This window comes from Gobio gobio (genome assembly GCF_949357685.1).
Source record: "Gobio gobio genome assembly, chromosome: 3".
Classification (NCBI taxonomy): Eukaryota; Metazoa; Chordata; class Actinopteri; order Cypriniformes; family Gobionidae; genus Gobio; species Gobio gobio.
In genome coordinates, this window is record NC_137099.1 from 63,683,740 (window position 1) to 63,699,079 (window position 15,340).

At 41.3% G+C, this 15,340-nt stretch overlaps 1 protein-coding gene across 2 annotated transcripts in view; it reads right to left on the reverse strand.

Annotated features, from left to right (window-relative positions):
* The window catches only part of LOC307123004 (B-cell receptor CD22-like), a gene marked incomplete at its 5' end in the record, with an annotated part of 35,625 nt that overhangs the window by 8,800 nt on the left and 11,485 nt on the right, over window positions 1-15,340 (reverse strand). Inside the window, 3 exons of one of the 2 annotated variants that reach the window (XM_079811371.1) lie at window positions 109-366; window positions 12,983-13,231; window positions 13,321-13,662. In XM_079811371.1, coding sequence (XP_079667497.1) covers window positions 109-366; window positions 12,983-13,231; window positions 13,321-13,597 — 784 coding nt within the window. Of the gene's footprint in view, window positions 1-108; window positions 367-12,982; window positions 13,232-13,320; window positions 13,663-15,340 lie in introns of those variants that run through there. The other variant, XM_079811372.1, reaches the window with a different exon arrangement.

The following is a 15,340-nucleotide window of genomic DNA, read 5'->3' on the forward strand; positions in this document are numbered from 1 at the left end:
GACCTATTAATAATTTTTTGAGACCTATTACATATTTTTTAAATTACTAATATGAACTGAATTTATCAAAACAGAGAATTAGCATTGTATGTTTTATTCTAAACTCACACATGACGTTTAGAGTCACAGCATCAGAGTATTTCTCTCCATATTTATTGACGGTCTTGCACTTGTATTCTCCACTGTCATCATAGCTGATCTTTGAGATGCTGTATGTTTGTCCAGATTTGAGAGGTTTTGTTCCTTTAAACCAGCTGAAGTTCAGAGCAGGAGGGTTTGAATCACTGCTGCAGTTCAGAGTCACTGAATCTCCCTCCACTATTACACCAGATCCACTCATCAACACTGAGACGCTCCTGGGTGGGTCTGAAAAGGACAAAAGGAACTGTATATATGAGTATTAAACAGAAAACAAATATAATTAACTTCATCACAATAAAGATGTCACACATATTCATGACAAAACATAAAAAATCAGTTATCTTATGTTAGAATTTTAATCAGTAAATCACACCACTAATCATTTTTTCACCACCAGTAACATCATTTGATCCTATTGTATCTTGGTTATCTTTGCCATAGCAAATGTGTTTTTTACCTTTTAACCTGCGCACCTATTTTTGAGAATTTTCTGAAAAGGACATACCCAAATGAAAATGTCTGCAGCTCTTAAACCCTATGGTCTATATTCATAAATATGGTCTTATTTTAAACAAGACATTTGAAATATTGCTACCCAAGAGTCATAATAACTCAAAGTAATATGACAACAGAGTAATATACATGTAAATATACATGCAAGTTGCTCATGTTTTTTTATTCTTATCACTTAGGGAAAACTTTATGAGACTTTAATGTTAAGAACTGAATGTCTAATCATGTTATGATTCAAATGTGATGATGCAACTCTCAAAATTGTAGCTTCTGTAAGCTTTTATGGCAAGAAAAGTCTAGGCATCCTTTCAAAAAGGCCATTTATTTCAGAAAATGTGTAATTGTAAAGAGTAGTTTTTCATTCAAATAAACTGCAATAAACGTCTAAGGTTACGTATGTAACCTCTGTTCCCTGAGAACAGGGAACGAGCGCTGCGTCTAGCTGACGCTATGGGGGGGAACGCCCTCGGCGTGACTGGTGTCTGAAGCTACTATCGAATCACGGCAAAGTCTTTGACCGACGTCAGCCCATGACGTCATCAACGTGCGACCCGGAAGTATAAAAGGGCGCCGTGCCAACACATACACATCTTCTCGTCTGAAGGGACTGTATGGCAGATAGGCCCTGAAGCATGGCAACGCGACGCAGCGCTCGTTCCCTGTTCTCAGGGAACAGAGGTTACATACGTAACCTTAGACGTTCCCTTTCGAAAGGGAACTCTCGCTGCGTCTAGCTGACGCTATGGGGAACGATATACCAACGCCGCCATGCTGAGGGGAGTGTCTGCCCATTGGCAGTGACAACTGTCAACTCAAGTAATTCATAGAAAAACCTGAGCGACTCCCCCTCAGGTCCTGGGCTGACAGTGACAGCACTCCCTACGGTCATAGCCCAAGCTATACAACTAAACGGAACCCTAACGCACTGCATGGAGTTCCATCCAGACAGCTCCAAGGCCCGGGACCACTACTTCCAATGAAGGGGTCCCTTCAAGGGAATGTGGCTAGGGGACCCGAAGGAACCCCAGCCAGTCACTACTCGGGAAAAAGTTCTCCCGAGTGCCACCAGGGAGGCCTGACCTGGTGCCCTAAGTGTTATGGACACTTCGGTTTAGCCAACCCTGTCTGTTCAAAACAGAGCCTCTGGATGGTGCCCAAAGGGCGTCCAAGCTAAGGGACTGAAACACAGGCAGTCTTACTTAGCCCGGAACTCAGAGACGGGTTATCCAAGAGAGCAACACTCAGCGTAGTGCTTTTCAACCCTTGCTATCGAGGGGAGTCTGCCTGCTCAAATCAAGGATCTACCAGGTGCTTGTGTTTCACAGCAGTAGGGAGGCCGAAAGGGCCTAATGACTGATCTAACAGGGAGGCCTCATGAGAGGCCTACGACCGTCTGACCAGGCTCAGGCGGCTGAGCACTCATAGACGACCCTCATTGAGGGGAGCAGCTGAGCCTGCCTGGCGAGTAACCTCCAGCTATAGGCCCAACTACCACAAGTTCTCACAGAGAACTGGTAATCAAAGTGCCTAGCTCAGGAACTTCAACTTCAAGGAGGCCCTGTGGGCCTACTACTTGATAGCGGGTATTCCAGGGAGGCCTATAGAGGCCTACTACCTAACCGCAAGCCATGCTGGAAACCCAAGCATCCAGGCTCGGGACTCCGTCCTCAGGGAGGCCTTAGTGAGGCCTACTACCTGACAGTAATACCGCCTGCTGAGGTTACCCTTGTTTTCTCAAGGAGGCCTAATGGAGGCCTACTACTTGACAGTCAAGCTACGCAGGCTAGTCGGGCATCCTGTTTAAGGAACCCGTCCTCAAGGGAGGCCTATTAAGGCCTACTACCTGATAACCAGCCTTTAGGGAGGCCTGGAGAGGCCTACTACCTGATTGCAATACGTGCTAAATGACTGGGTCCCAGGAACACCTTAGGGAGGCCTGATGGGGCCTACTACCTCGTTCGAGTGACCACCATCTGGGACTCGACAGTCAAGCTACGCAGGCTTTTCGAGCATCCTGATTAAGGAACTCGCCCTCAAGGGAGGCCTATTAAGGCCTACTACCTGATAAGCAGCCTTTAGGGAGGCCTGGAGAGGCCTGCTACCTGTTTGCAATGCGTGCTAACTGTTTCAGATGACTGGACCCCAGAAACACCTTAGGGAGGCCTGATGAGGCCTACTACCTTGTTCGAGTCAGGGAGGCCTATTAAGGCCTAGAATTAACAGCAGGCTTTCAGGGAGGCCTGATGAGGCCTACAACCTGCCTCTGAGAGCGACCACAATCTGGGAACTCACCCTCAGGAAAGCCTAGTAAGGTCTTAGAGTTAACAGCAGGCCTTTCAGGGAGGCCTGATGAGGCCTACAACCTGCTTCTGGTAGTGATCACAACCTGAGAGCTCACCCTCAAGGAGGCCTAGTAAGGCCTTACACCTACCAGCGGGCCTTCGGGGAGGCCTGATGAGGCCTACAACCTGATAGCCTCCAGGCTAGCTGTCCTGATGCGCACATCGGTACATACCTCCAGTGAGGCCTGTTTGAGGCCTTCCAACTGATAATGCGCCTTGTTCAAGAGGCCTAGTGAGGCCTACAATTGACAGCCGACCTTCAGGAGAGCGTATTACCCCTATTTAACCTGATAGCCAGCTAGGCTAGTAGTACCCTGATGCTTAAGCATTGTCACCTGCCTTACTAGAGGCCTGATAAGGCCTACCACTGTCACCGTTTACTCTTGAGAACGGTGCAATCCTTGCTGCTAACTGGGACAGCCATAATTGAAAAATGTGGGTTGTAGTAATATTAACTCGTTTTCATGGAGGCCTGCTGAGGCCTAACACATGATAGCTACCCATTACCCCAGCCAGCACAGTCATGTGGGGCCCATATGGGCGTCACCTGGGCTGTCTAACTGGGGCCCAGCCAGTTTTGTCCTCAGTTTCCATGTAGGCCCCACATGGGCTAGCCCAGATGAACTGAACACTGCTCAGTGTGCACACTACAGGCTGTTAAATGTAACTGAATCAGTGTTGGAGTTAATGAGATAATTAAGTGATTATTGAGTAAAGAGTGAATATTACTGAAGACTCCTGATGATAACAAGCAGAATCACTGAAGGACAGAGAAACACAACAGACTTCAGACACAACTTCACAAAAGCATTATCAGCTTCCCTTTTTACCTATTAGATTGACTTTCTGTTATCTTAGTTTTTATTGATAATTCCCACTGAGCAAAGGTGTACGTTGAAAAGACGTCCACTGAGGAGCCAGAATGAAAGTTTTTATGACGTCTGTTTTTGACGTGTTCTGCACGTCCGATATAGACGTTCATGGAACCTCAAGGTTAAAAACTAGTTTGAATGTGCTCATTGTGGACATATTTCCCATTTGTAATTGCAAAGCAACTCACAGACAGTGTGTGTTTGTCCAGAAATCATGAAAATAACAGAAACTTAGCTCACACCTTTGGACACTTTAGGCAATTTAGCATCTGTAATTCACACATCTTTGGATCGTGAGAGAATCGTGGGATTCAATCCAGGATCTTCTTGCTGTGAGGAGACAGTGTTTCCCACTGAGACACTGGTGCTGCCCTTAATCACAGACATAAGACACACTTTGACTATTTCTGTCAGACGTCTACAGAAGCTCTTACTGAGAATTAACAGAGCTTTAGATGTTGATGTTTATGGTGAATTTGAAGTCACCATTGTGGTGGGAAGCGTTTGCTTTAGTTGGGCTCTTGGTCCCCGTATTTGAGTTAGCTTTTCTTTGGATGTTATAACTGTGTGTGTGAAACACAATAGTTGTGGCTGAGAAAGCAAAGATAAAGTGACTTCAGGTGTTGTCAGCGCCTTGTTGATGACTAAATCATCAGAAGTCTAGAATCTGATGTTGTGCTTTTGAGTTTTAGGTTCTTGTTCGGCAAATAATAATTTGTTTATATACTATAAGCTTGTGAATCTGCTGTATTGACACCAATAGCAATAAACAAATCACTCATCCTGAAAGATGATAAAAAAGCAGGTGCACATTGTTTTTAGAAAATATTTCACATAGTCACACGCAGATATCAAGATTTTGCATATTATTCACAACAACGGTGACAATCAAGCATGAGTTTTGTACTTTGAAGCTACCCATCATGCATTGCAGCATGAAGTTTTTTTGTTATGATTGTCACCGTTGTTGTGAAGCATAGGCAAAATCTTGATGTCTGTGTGTGACTATGTGAAGTATTTTCTCAAAACAATGTGCACCTGCTGTTTTATCATCTTTCAGGATAAGTGATTATTTTATTGCTATTAGTCCCGATACAGTGGATTCACAAGTTTATAGTATATAAACAAATGATTATTTGCCAAACAAGAACACAAAACTCAAAAGCATAACATCAGATTCTAGACTTCTGATGATTTAGTCATCAACAAGGAGCTGACAACACCTGAAGTCACTTTATCTTTGCTTTCTCAGCCACAACCATTGTGTTTCACACACACAGTTACAGCAGCCAAAGAAAAGCTAACACAAATACGGGGACCAAGAGCCCAACTAAAGCAAACGCTTCCCACCACAATGGTGACTTCAAATGAAACATAAACATCAACATCTAAAGCTCTGTTAATTGTCAGTAAGAGCTTCTGTAGACGTCTGACAGAAATAGTCAAAGTGTGTCTTATGTCTGTGATTAAGGGCAGCACCAGTGTCTCAGTGGGAAACACTGTCTCCTCACAGCAAGAAGATCCTGGATTGAATCCCACGATTCTCTCACGATCCAAAGATGTGTGAATTACAGATGATAAGTTTTCTAAAGTGTCTAAAGGTGTGGGCTAAGTTTCTTTTATTTTCATGATTTCTGGACAAACACACACTCTCTGTGAGTTGCTTTGCAATTACAAATGGAAAATATGTCCACAATTTGAACTAGTTTTTAACCTTGAGGTTCCATGAACGTCTATATCGGACATGCAGAACACGTCAAAAACAGACGTCATAAAAACTTTCATTCTGGCTCCTCAGTGGACGTCTTTTCAACGTACGCCTTTGCTCAGTGGGAATTATCAATAAAAACTAAGATAACAGAAAGTCAATCTAATAGGTAAAAAGGGAAGCTGATAATGCTTTTGTGAAGTTGTGTCTGAAGTCTTTTGTGTTTCTCTGTCCTTCAGTGATTCTGCTTGTTATCATCAGGAGTCTTCAGTAATATTCAGTCTTTACTCTATTAATCACTTAATTATCTCATTAACTCCAACACTGATTCAGTTACATTTAACAGCCTGTAGTGTACACACTGAGCAGTGTTCAGTTCATCTGGGCTAGCCCATGTGGGGCCTACATGGAAACTGAGGACAAAACTAGCTGGGCCCCAGTTAGACAGCCCAGGTGACGCCCATATGGGCCCCACATGACTGTGCTGGCTGGGACTATGGGGACCCGTTCCAGGGAGGCTTGTAGAAGCCTACAAGCTGTACGAGTTTCGCAAAAAACGAGAAATAACTGCCAGACAAACAAACTGACTGCTATTAAAACCAACGACTCTCAATGAGAGGAGGCCTCCGATCTAAGTACAACAAAAAAGGTGACGGTGCCTCAGCAACGCGCCTCCTTCATCCACATACCAACTGACGCCGTAGCGCTCAGTCGTAACAGAGATAAACTAAACCAACCTGCAGTGGCTTAGGGAACCGAAGACACATAGTAACCCTAGGCGGTAGACAAACACTACATTCTATCAGAAAAGTGTGCTACCGCCTAGTAATCCGCAAACATTTCAAAGAAAAGAGCGGCGGCCTAAACACTACTCTCAAAATGAGAGGAGGCCCATCTTCTGATAACCATAAGCGGTAGCCTATCTGGCGCCATCTTGACCAACCAGGGAAAGCCAACACACGCTCACAAACATAGCCCAGATAATGGTGCTGTGTTAAAGCCTAACTAAGCAGGGGAATAGACAGTTCTCTCTGATGAATACCCAACTCTATACAGGAACCTGGGGTCTGTAAGAAATACATATTTTTAGTATAACACACAAAAATGACCACTCTCACCTGCGGCATGCTGAGCGAAGACTCATTGTGCGGTTCTCACCACCATGTTCTACCGCCCTTGAATGCCTGAAAGGGGCGTTCTCACTGAGCAAGTCCGGGCGGGCCATCAGAACATAGTTCTACTCACCATAGGCCCGCCTCAGGCCTGATGTAAGAAGCGCCTGGGTAAAAATCATTAAAAAGGAAAAAGGAGAGGGCTATGATGTAATCGCCCTCAAGGGAAGTGATCCATCATCAACGCCTTCGTTGAGAACGTTTGTCCTGGATCACCTCCCTTACATCCTTTTTCCCGCGGGAATCCCATCTCCTCTGTACCCTGCTCCTCCAAGGAGGGGGGGCACGAGAGGAGACACTAGCACTCTGGTCCTGCCTACGGTCCTCAGACCATGAAGGACCAGGTCCCGCCTGCCTGGGTGGGGGCGCGGATCTCAGCGGTATGCATGTTTTATTCTTAAATGCCGCTGAGCGCGCCTTCGCCTCCCTGAACTTTCCAACCACCGCCTACACGGAGGTGCCGAAAAGTTCAGTAGGCGAAACCGGCGAATCGAAGAGAAAACCCTTTTCTCTCTCCCCGATATAAGCCAGGCCCAACCACAGATGCCTCTCCGTAACCACCATAGCCGCCATAGAGCGGCCGATAGCAGCAGCAGTCTGCTTGGTGGCCCGGAGAGACAGATCTGTGGTGCGGCGCAGCTCAGCAACCGCCTCAGGGGACAGCCCGGCCCCCTGGTCGAGATCCTCCAACAGGTCCGCCTGGTACGCCTGAAACACCGCCATGGTGTGAAAAGCAGCACCAGCCTGACCTGCTGCCGTGTATGCCCCTGCCATTAAAGCACAACGTGATTTAGAAAGGCAGAGTTTGAGCTCTTCAGTGTTGATGCCCACGAAACGCGAGAAAAGTTCGCAAACTTTCCTCGCCAGTCGGTAGCCTCAACACATATCCATATTCCCCTATCCCCTCGACATCAGCGAAGTTAAAACGCTGATGTTGATGAACATTGGGTAGAATATGGATTCTTCCATGCCCTCTCGATCTCTGTAAGAAGATCAAGAAGGAATGGAAGGCTCATCTGAGCTGATGGTTTATGGCCAAGGAGAAATCGATCGTGCAATCTACCACGAGCGATCTCTCCTCTAACGCGCCAACATGGCAGCAGCAGCCTGCCTGCAGTACGTTCCATAACATTCATCAGCTCAGCATACACGGTCAAGGTGGCTGAGAGGATTGATACCACTCTCACCAGCCATCCCTAAGAGCACTTGCTGTTTAGTCTCGTTAGCCGCCAGATCGTCGCGACGATCGGCGAGCTGCATCTGAGAACCCATGATGTATGCCAACGCTCAGCCTCAGCTTGAGCGGGACAGCATCATCCAGTCCCAGATGCCAAACTTTCTTCCCTCAGGAAAAAAGCCAGACTAGAGTGGAGCGATCTCAGATTGAAAACCGCTCACACTCACACACAAACAACTTCAAATGAACTTGACTGTGCATGCTCTTGATCCCAGGCAGTAAATACACACTCGTGTGTATTAATAATTGAATTTGTTTTACCTTAACTCGTATAGCAGTTTCAAACAGACAGTCCATGAAGACGAGAAGGATGTGTATGTGTTGGCACGGCGCCCTTTTATACTTCCGGGTCGCACGTTGATGACGTCATGGGCTGACGTCGGTCAAAGACTTTGCCGTGATTCGATAGTAGCTTCAGACACCAGTCACGCCGAGGGCGTTCCCCCCCATAGCGTCAGCTAGACGCAGCGAGAGTTCCCTTTCGAAAGGGAACTGCTAATTATAATGGATATACAGTTACTGAAAAACTAAAGCAACTATTTACAGAAATGTAAATCCCCATAATGGTGATGAAACATTTTCAGTAAACCATCAACATCTAAACCTCTGTTTATTCTCAAAAAGAGCTTCTGTAGACATCTGACAGAAATAAAGTCAATCTGGTTAGTTATGACTGAAGCTGGTAATGCTGTTTGTGGAGTTGTTTAATCCTCCTCTGCTGAGATCTTCAGTTGATTTCATATAAGGCTGTGACTGAAGAAAGTTGTAGTTCTTGTGTTTCGCTTTTTTCTGTTCTTGTGTTTCTCTTTCCTTCAATGATTCTTCGATGATCTTATTAACAGCAGGTGTTCATCACTTATGTTCAATTATCAATTTATATCTTCTTTTATTGAACTCAACTGATATAAGTTGAGTACCCATAACTAATGTTTTCTAAACATAAATGGTTATCACTTTAGATTACGGCCCGGAAAGTACTGCGTAAGTAAAGAGAATTTACAGCCTAACTTTCGGTAATTATAGTGTAACTATAAAGTAAGTACATGTAGATATAAGGGAACAATATTTAATATTGAGGGAATAAAGGGGTAACTATCAGGAACATTAACAAATGATTTATACTGTAAGTATTTTTTAATTAAGGGGTAATTATCTGTGTAGTTACAGGGTAAGTATGAATCTACGGGCTGTAAATTAAAATGGTGCTTTTCCCCCTCTTGTTTACAGGGTAAGTGCAACAAACAACACATACAAAATCTGATATCACTTGGAAATGTTTATTTGAAAAACAATTTAATCCAAAACAGGTTTAACACTTCTTAATCATTTTTTTAAATAAACTTTTCATTTCAAATAATGACATCCTGACAGAGAGAGGCACGTTTTGTCCTTTTTTTGTTTATCTTGCTTGTCTTCCTCTTCTTGTTCCTCTTGTAACAGTCAAAAGACATCCTTTTTTGTTGAGATGGGTACTTATGTTTTTGTTCATTCATTCAATTCATTTCAATTTTGAGTTTATTCAATTTAAAAACAAATGTATTTATAATGTATCCCCTTTGAAATGTTTGAACTTGGGGGTGGGATTTAGGAGACATAATGTGTCACATGACCCGGTTGAGTTAAGAGCGGGTCTGCGTGATTTTGGCAAGGTCGAGCACGAACACGGAGAAATTACATATAGCCTGAAGAGAATTGTTTTTGTCTGCATGGTCTGAGAGGCGACCATGTATAATTTAACTCTATATACTTCATAATGTCTAAGGTGTTGTTTTGTATCGCTTTATGTGCCCAATGTGATGTGTTAATGATGTTCATGAATCGTATTTCTGTTGTGACATTCATTTTAATATCTGAAGACACTGGACGAAAGAAATGCATATTTAGAATATTATGTTTTTATTTCTTGTAGTTTTCATGGTGTCTACTGAAGAGAGAGAGACAAAAATAAACAGAGAAGACATCTGTATGAAGCGTGGCCATTGTTTTATTAGACCAGTGCAGTTACACCTCTTCTTCTTAATCGTTATTTCCACTGATGAATCTTAAGAGGAATCCCATGTCTTTTGATATTTTGTATTATTATTTATTCAAATAAAAAGTACACCAAGAAATGTTCTCATAATTTACTAATCTTTTCGCATCCGATCAGCTGTTACCAGTGCGTGCATGAGTAAAGAAGCTTCAAGCTTTCATGACGTTCTTGCGTGCGTTTAATCTGAAACACACGGGAGAACTGGCGTCTCTGTCTTCTAGTCTTGTTTGTTTCTCATTGCTATTATCATATATTATGCTATTGTTTGTATACTGTTGTTGTGAGCATTAAAAAAATAAAAACCCGACAGCAGCATCCGACATCCACATGACCAGAGTTTCTCAGCGCGCTCACGTCACGCTTCAAGTTACGTCAAGCGTGAACTCAACCCTCGCACGCAGATGACTGCTGATCGGAAACGATAGTCTACAGTTTAAATTTTTTTAAATATTTTTATTTTTCTTACTAACACTTATCGTTTCACTTCAGATGACATTGATTCATCCATTGGGATTGTATGGATTACTGTAGTTATTGCTGTATGTACTGTTTGATGCTTGAACTTTTAGGAACCCAAATGAGTTTTCATTAGCAGAGATTATTTATTTTTCTGTGTTCATATGAAGAAATAAAGTTGTATACATCTCGGATGGCATGAAAGACGAGTAAACGTTGAGGACATTTCTGCATGCACTGTATTTTCAGTGTAACAGTTACATAAAATAGAATACTAACTAGAGACATGGGATTCTGTGGGATTCCTTCTTAAGATTCATCTGTGGCAAGGACTAAAAATAAGAGGAACAAGAGGAGGATGAAGCCAAGCAAGAGAAACAAATAAGTGTTGTAAATCTGTTTTAAAAAACTTGCTTTTTAAATAAAGGTTTCCGAGTGATATCAGATTGTGTATGTGTTTTTATTGTACTTACCCTGTAACTACACGAAACAAGAGGGGAACAATCACCACAAACTACACAGATAATTACCCCTTAATTAAAAAATACTTGCTGTATAAATAATTTTTTAATGTTCCTGATAGTTATCCCTTTATTCCCCCAATATTACATATTGTTCCCTTATACCTACACATACTTACTTTATAGTTACACTATAAATACCTAAAGTTATGCTGTAAATTCGCTTAACTTATGTAGTACTTTCCGGGCCATAATCTAAAGCGTTACCCATAAATTAATTAATTTAATTGGTTTCCTCAAATGTAATGAGTAAGCTTAACTTGGGTTTGACTTTACCTGCATCCCAATTCAGAGGCTGCATCCTTTCCACAACGAAGGCTGTACCAATTCGAAGGCTCCTTCAAATGCGGCCTTCGTTTCCCGTGAAATGACGTATACAACATATAGATCCTTTGCGGCCTTGCCTATCCCAGAATTCATTGTGCGCCAGTGACAACATGATTTTTTTAGAGAAATTGCCAAATTACACTTTTAGAGGCAAGTATTGGGTTTCAGCTTATTTAAATATCCAATGATACAAATGTAAAAATAAACGAGTGGCTAAAGTTTGTAAGCAAAATCTGGCAAGGGTTGGTCTCCAATTTAAAATGTCCTAGTAACTGGTCACATATTAAAATATGGATAAGTCAACTCATCAACTTACAGTGTGTAAGTCTCCTCGCCTTTCATTGTCAATTGTGCTCGCTCTTGTTGTGTGTCCTCAATCTGGCAATCTGAGTGTCGAGTCTGAGAATAACGGGTAAAACAACCCTCTCCAATATTTTGAATTTGGACTGCAGTACCCATTTCAACTGTTAGCTGTCAATATTACATGCATCTTACTACGATACGATTATATATTGTTTATTATCTTTATTATATACAGCAATAGACCACGCTGAACATATTTAGACAGCATGTGAACCTGGTTTTGTTTTCAGACTGTTTAATATAACTTTCAAAAAAGTCCTGTACAAACGTTACTGCTGCTCATCAATCGCAGCTGTCACAGTTGCTAGGCGACATAGGGACAATAGACCGTCCCATTTAACAACACTCAGTCCGACCTTCGGAGCCTTTAAAGGATGCAGCCTCTGAATTAGGACCCAGCTTTTGTGTGTGCTGTTGTGAGGTAGCAGTAACTGCAAGAGCTCTGAGTTAATTTAAAGTTTGTTTAAAGTTTGTTGTTTTAGTGAACTCAATTGAAATAAGTACACTCTCAAAAAAAAAGAATACAAAATTGTACCTTTTAAGGTACAAGTGTCCGTCGCTGGGCTGTTACCCTTACATTGTTGTACCTCTAAGTCAGGGGTAGGCAAGTTTGGCCCTAGATCTGATGTCCTGCAGAGTTTAGCTCCAACCCTACTAAGCCACCACAGTATAAAACTCATGGCTCCCAGCATTCATTGCAGCATTAAATATGTCACCATTGTTGATATTCATATTCTGATTCTTTTCATATGCATCTTTTTTTTTTTTTTTTACAGATTATGTGTCTTGTTAACACTGTAACAAAAACCACAAACTCAAATAAAAAGCCAAGAGTCAAACTGCCCAACTAAAAATACTGATATACTGGTGACCAAACATTTTCAATAAAACATCAACATCTAAACCTCTGTTAATTCTCAATAAGTGCTTCTATAGATGTATTTCAGGGTTGGAGTCAAACTCTGCAGGGCAGTGACTCTCTAGGACTGAACTTGCCTACTCCTGCTCTAAGTAGAGGAAAACAATGGTATAATTGTACCCTAAGGACCAATTGTGTACCTTTAAATGAATAAAACGGGTACAGTTATACAAATAAAATTGTACCTACACTGTACCTTTTTTTCTGAGAGTGTACTCCTAACTTTTTTAACTTAATTGAATTGAGGTAATCAGCTTTCTCAAATGAAATGTGTTAGCTGAACTTGCTGGGTTTTACTGTATATTAATTACAAAGAAAAGCCCACATACAAACTTCAAAGGAAAAAAGAATATTAGATAAAAATGAAATAGATACTCACACATGACATTGAGATAAAAATCAGGAGAGATGTGATGGTGTCCGTGTACAGCACAGCTATATCTGCCTGCATCCTCTCTTCTGACTGACTGCAGCAGGAGTTCATTGTTTCCGTCTCTTCTCTCAGTTAATGGCTGTGAGTTTCTGTACCAGATGAATGTTGCTCTGTCAGTCAGAGTGCAGCTGCTTTTACATGTCAGACGGACTGAATCTCCCTCTGTCACTCTCTCAGGAGACTCCACCTGAAGATCTGAACACAACACACACATTATATCTAGTGCTGCTGTCATACACTGATTATTATTCAACATAATGCACAGAACAAGAGATAAACCTCACAAAAGACATCTGTGACAGTAAGAGTCACTCCTGGATAACCAATCCAAATGTCACCAACATCAGAGAGGAATCTGCAATAGTATGTGTGTGAATCCTCCAGTGTCACACGACTCAGTGTGACGGTGTTGTACAACTGATTATCTCCCCAATAGTTAACCCTCTGACTGTATTCAGGGTCCCAATACAGATCTGGATACTGCACATAATCTGTTACAGTTGTTTTGGTCCAGAACACGTTCGTGATATAATGTCCAGGGTATGAATAATAGCAGGTCATTTTGACTGTTGAGTCCTTTAGTGCACAGATGTGTGTAGGATTGTAATCCAGATGCCACTGGCTATAAACTCCTGAAACACACATTAAAGGGATAGTTCACCCCAAATTATTCTCTCATAACAAAATACATTTTAGTGTGAGAGATATTTTGATATTTTCGTTTTTTAAACTTGAATGATTTAACTTAACACTTTTTTGCAGCCAATCAGAATTGAGCATTCAGACAGACCATATAATAAATGATATTGTATTTTTGATTAATACAACATTTTATGAAAGGGGGTTCCACACGGAGTCACACACATGAATGTCACAAACAGGGTTATTTAATAAGCGACTGTGTAACTAACTAATTAATTATGTTAATTCTCCAATGTCTCACCGTGAATCATGAGCAGAATCACCAGACGAAGAGGAGGAGCCATTCTGACTGATATCACTACAATATAACACACATATCATAGTCTTTAAAATAGTCTTTAGCTTCAAAAACATTTCCATAAATCAGATTTCAAGAATAGCTCCTATCGAATATGTCAGTGGTTTCTACAACTGTATTAACCGGACTATATTCACATATTAACCAGCGTAAGTCTTACCGTGCTCTGGTGAGTCTGATCTCGGGCAGGCGTTAAACTGATTTCACAAGTTTAACACTTTTACAATCCCCATGCAGACAGAAAATGTTTCTTCCTCTTTCTTGGATCCTGCCCTTATGTGGGCAGCTTTAGACAACTTTTTACCATAATCCAATTGCATGTATTTATATCAAAAAAAAAAAAAAAAAAAAGTAATTAAACCTAAAACGCTTTAACAATAAGAATCCTCATTTGCTATTGTTAAGGCATTCTGGGTTTAATGACTTGTGTCATAATTTTTTCAGCTCCACCACTTTAATTGATCAGCGAATCACAGATTTATTGACATATTGTCAAATATTCGGTATTTACATTTAAAGTTGCTTTTTCACATATTAAAACTTAAGAGATGTTCAGGTATAAATCATATTTAAAAACAAATGTGTTTTTTTATACTGGTCACGCTTTCTTCCTGGAAACATTTTAAAACATTAAGTAAGACTGGATGTTGTAACTTTGACCACAGAGAGATTTTTTTGCTGGCAAAAAAGAAAAGAAAAAAGAAATGACTAGGAAGTAGTGGGCAGTAGAGTTGGGTGGGACAGGAAATTACCCCATGCAGAACCCAAATCCCACAATGAATAAGACCCCACGACAGAGTCTCAACAAATGTCACTGGTCGAAATAATCAGCTGAAAATGGAACTACAGCACACTCTGATTGAGAGCCACGAGGGCAGATTTGAGACTGTCCTCTATTTGCACTTTTTTGCCATCATAAAAGACAGGCAAGGCTAACCAACTAGGCAGGAGGAGGAAGCCCCATTTTTACCTTTTACATGCAGATTTATGCTAATGGCCATTATCAACTTGCAACTATTATAAACTTAATTGTATCAAGTGATAATATTCAATGTTATTTTAAAGATCTTTTAGAGTTGCAGAACCCAGGGTGTTTTTAAAATTGAATGTCCATCTCATTGTTCAAACCTCATAACTTAGTTGTGTGCCAGACTGTGACATTTGCAAGCATTTTTAAAGCTAAACTACAAAGCTACAAATTGAATTGTTAATGTTTTATAAAAATGAATGTTATTTAATTTTATTATTATTAAATATTATTTATTAATAATATTATTGATACACTCCACAGTGGAGATACAATT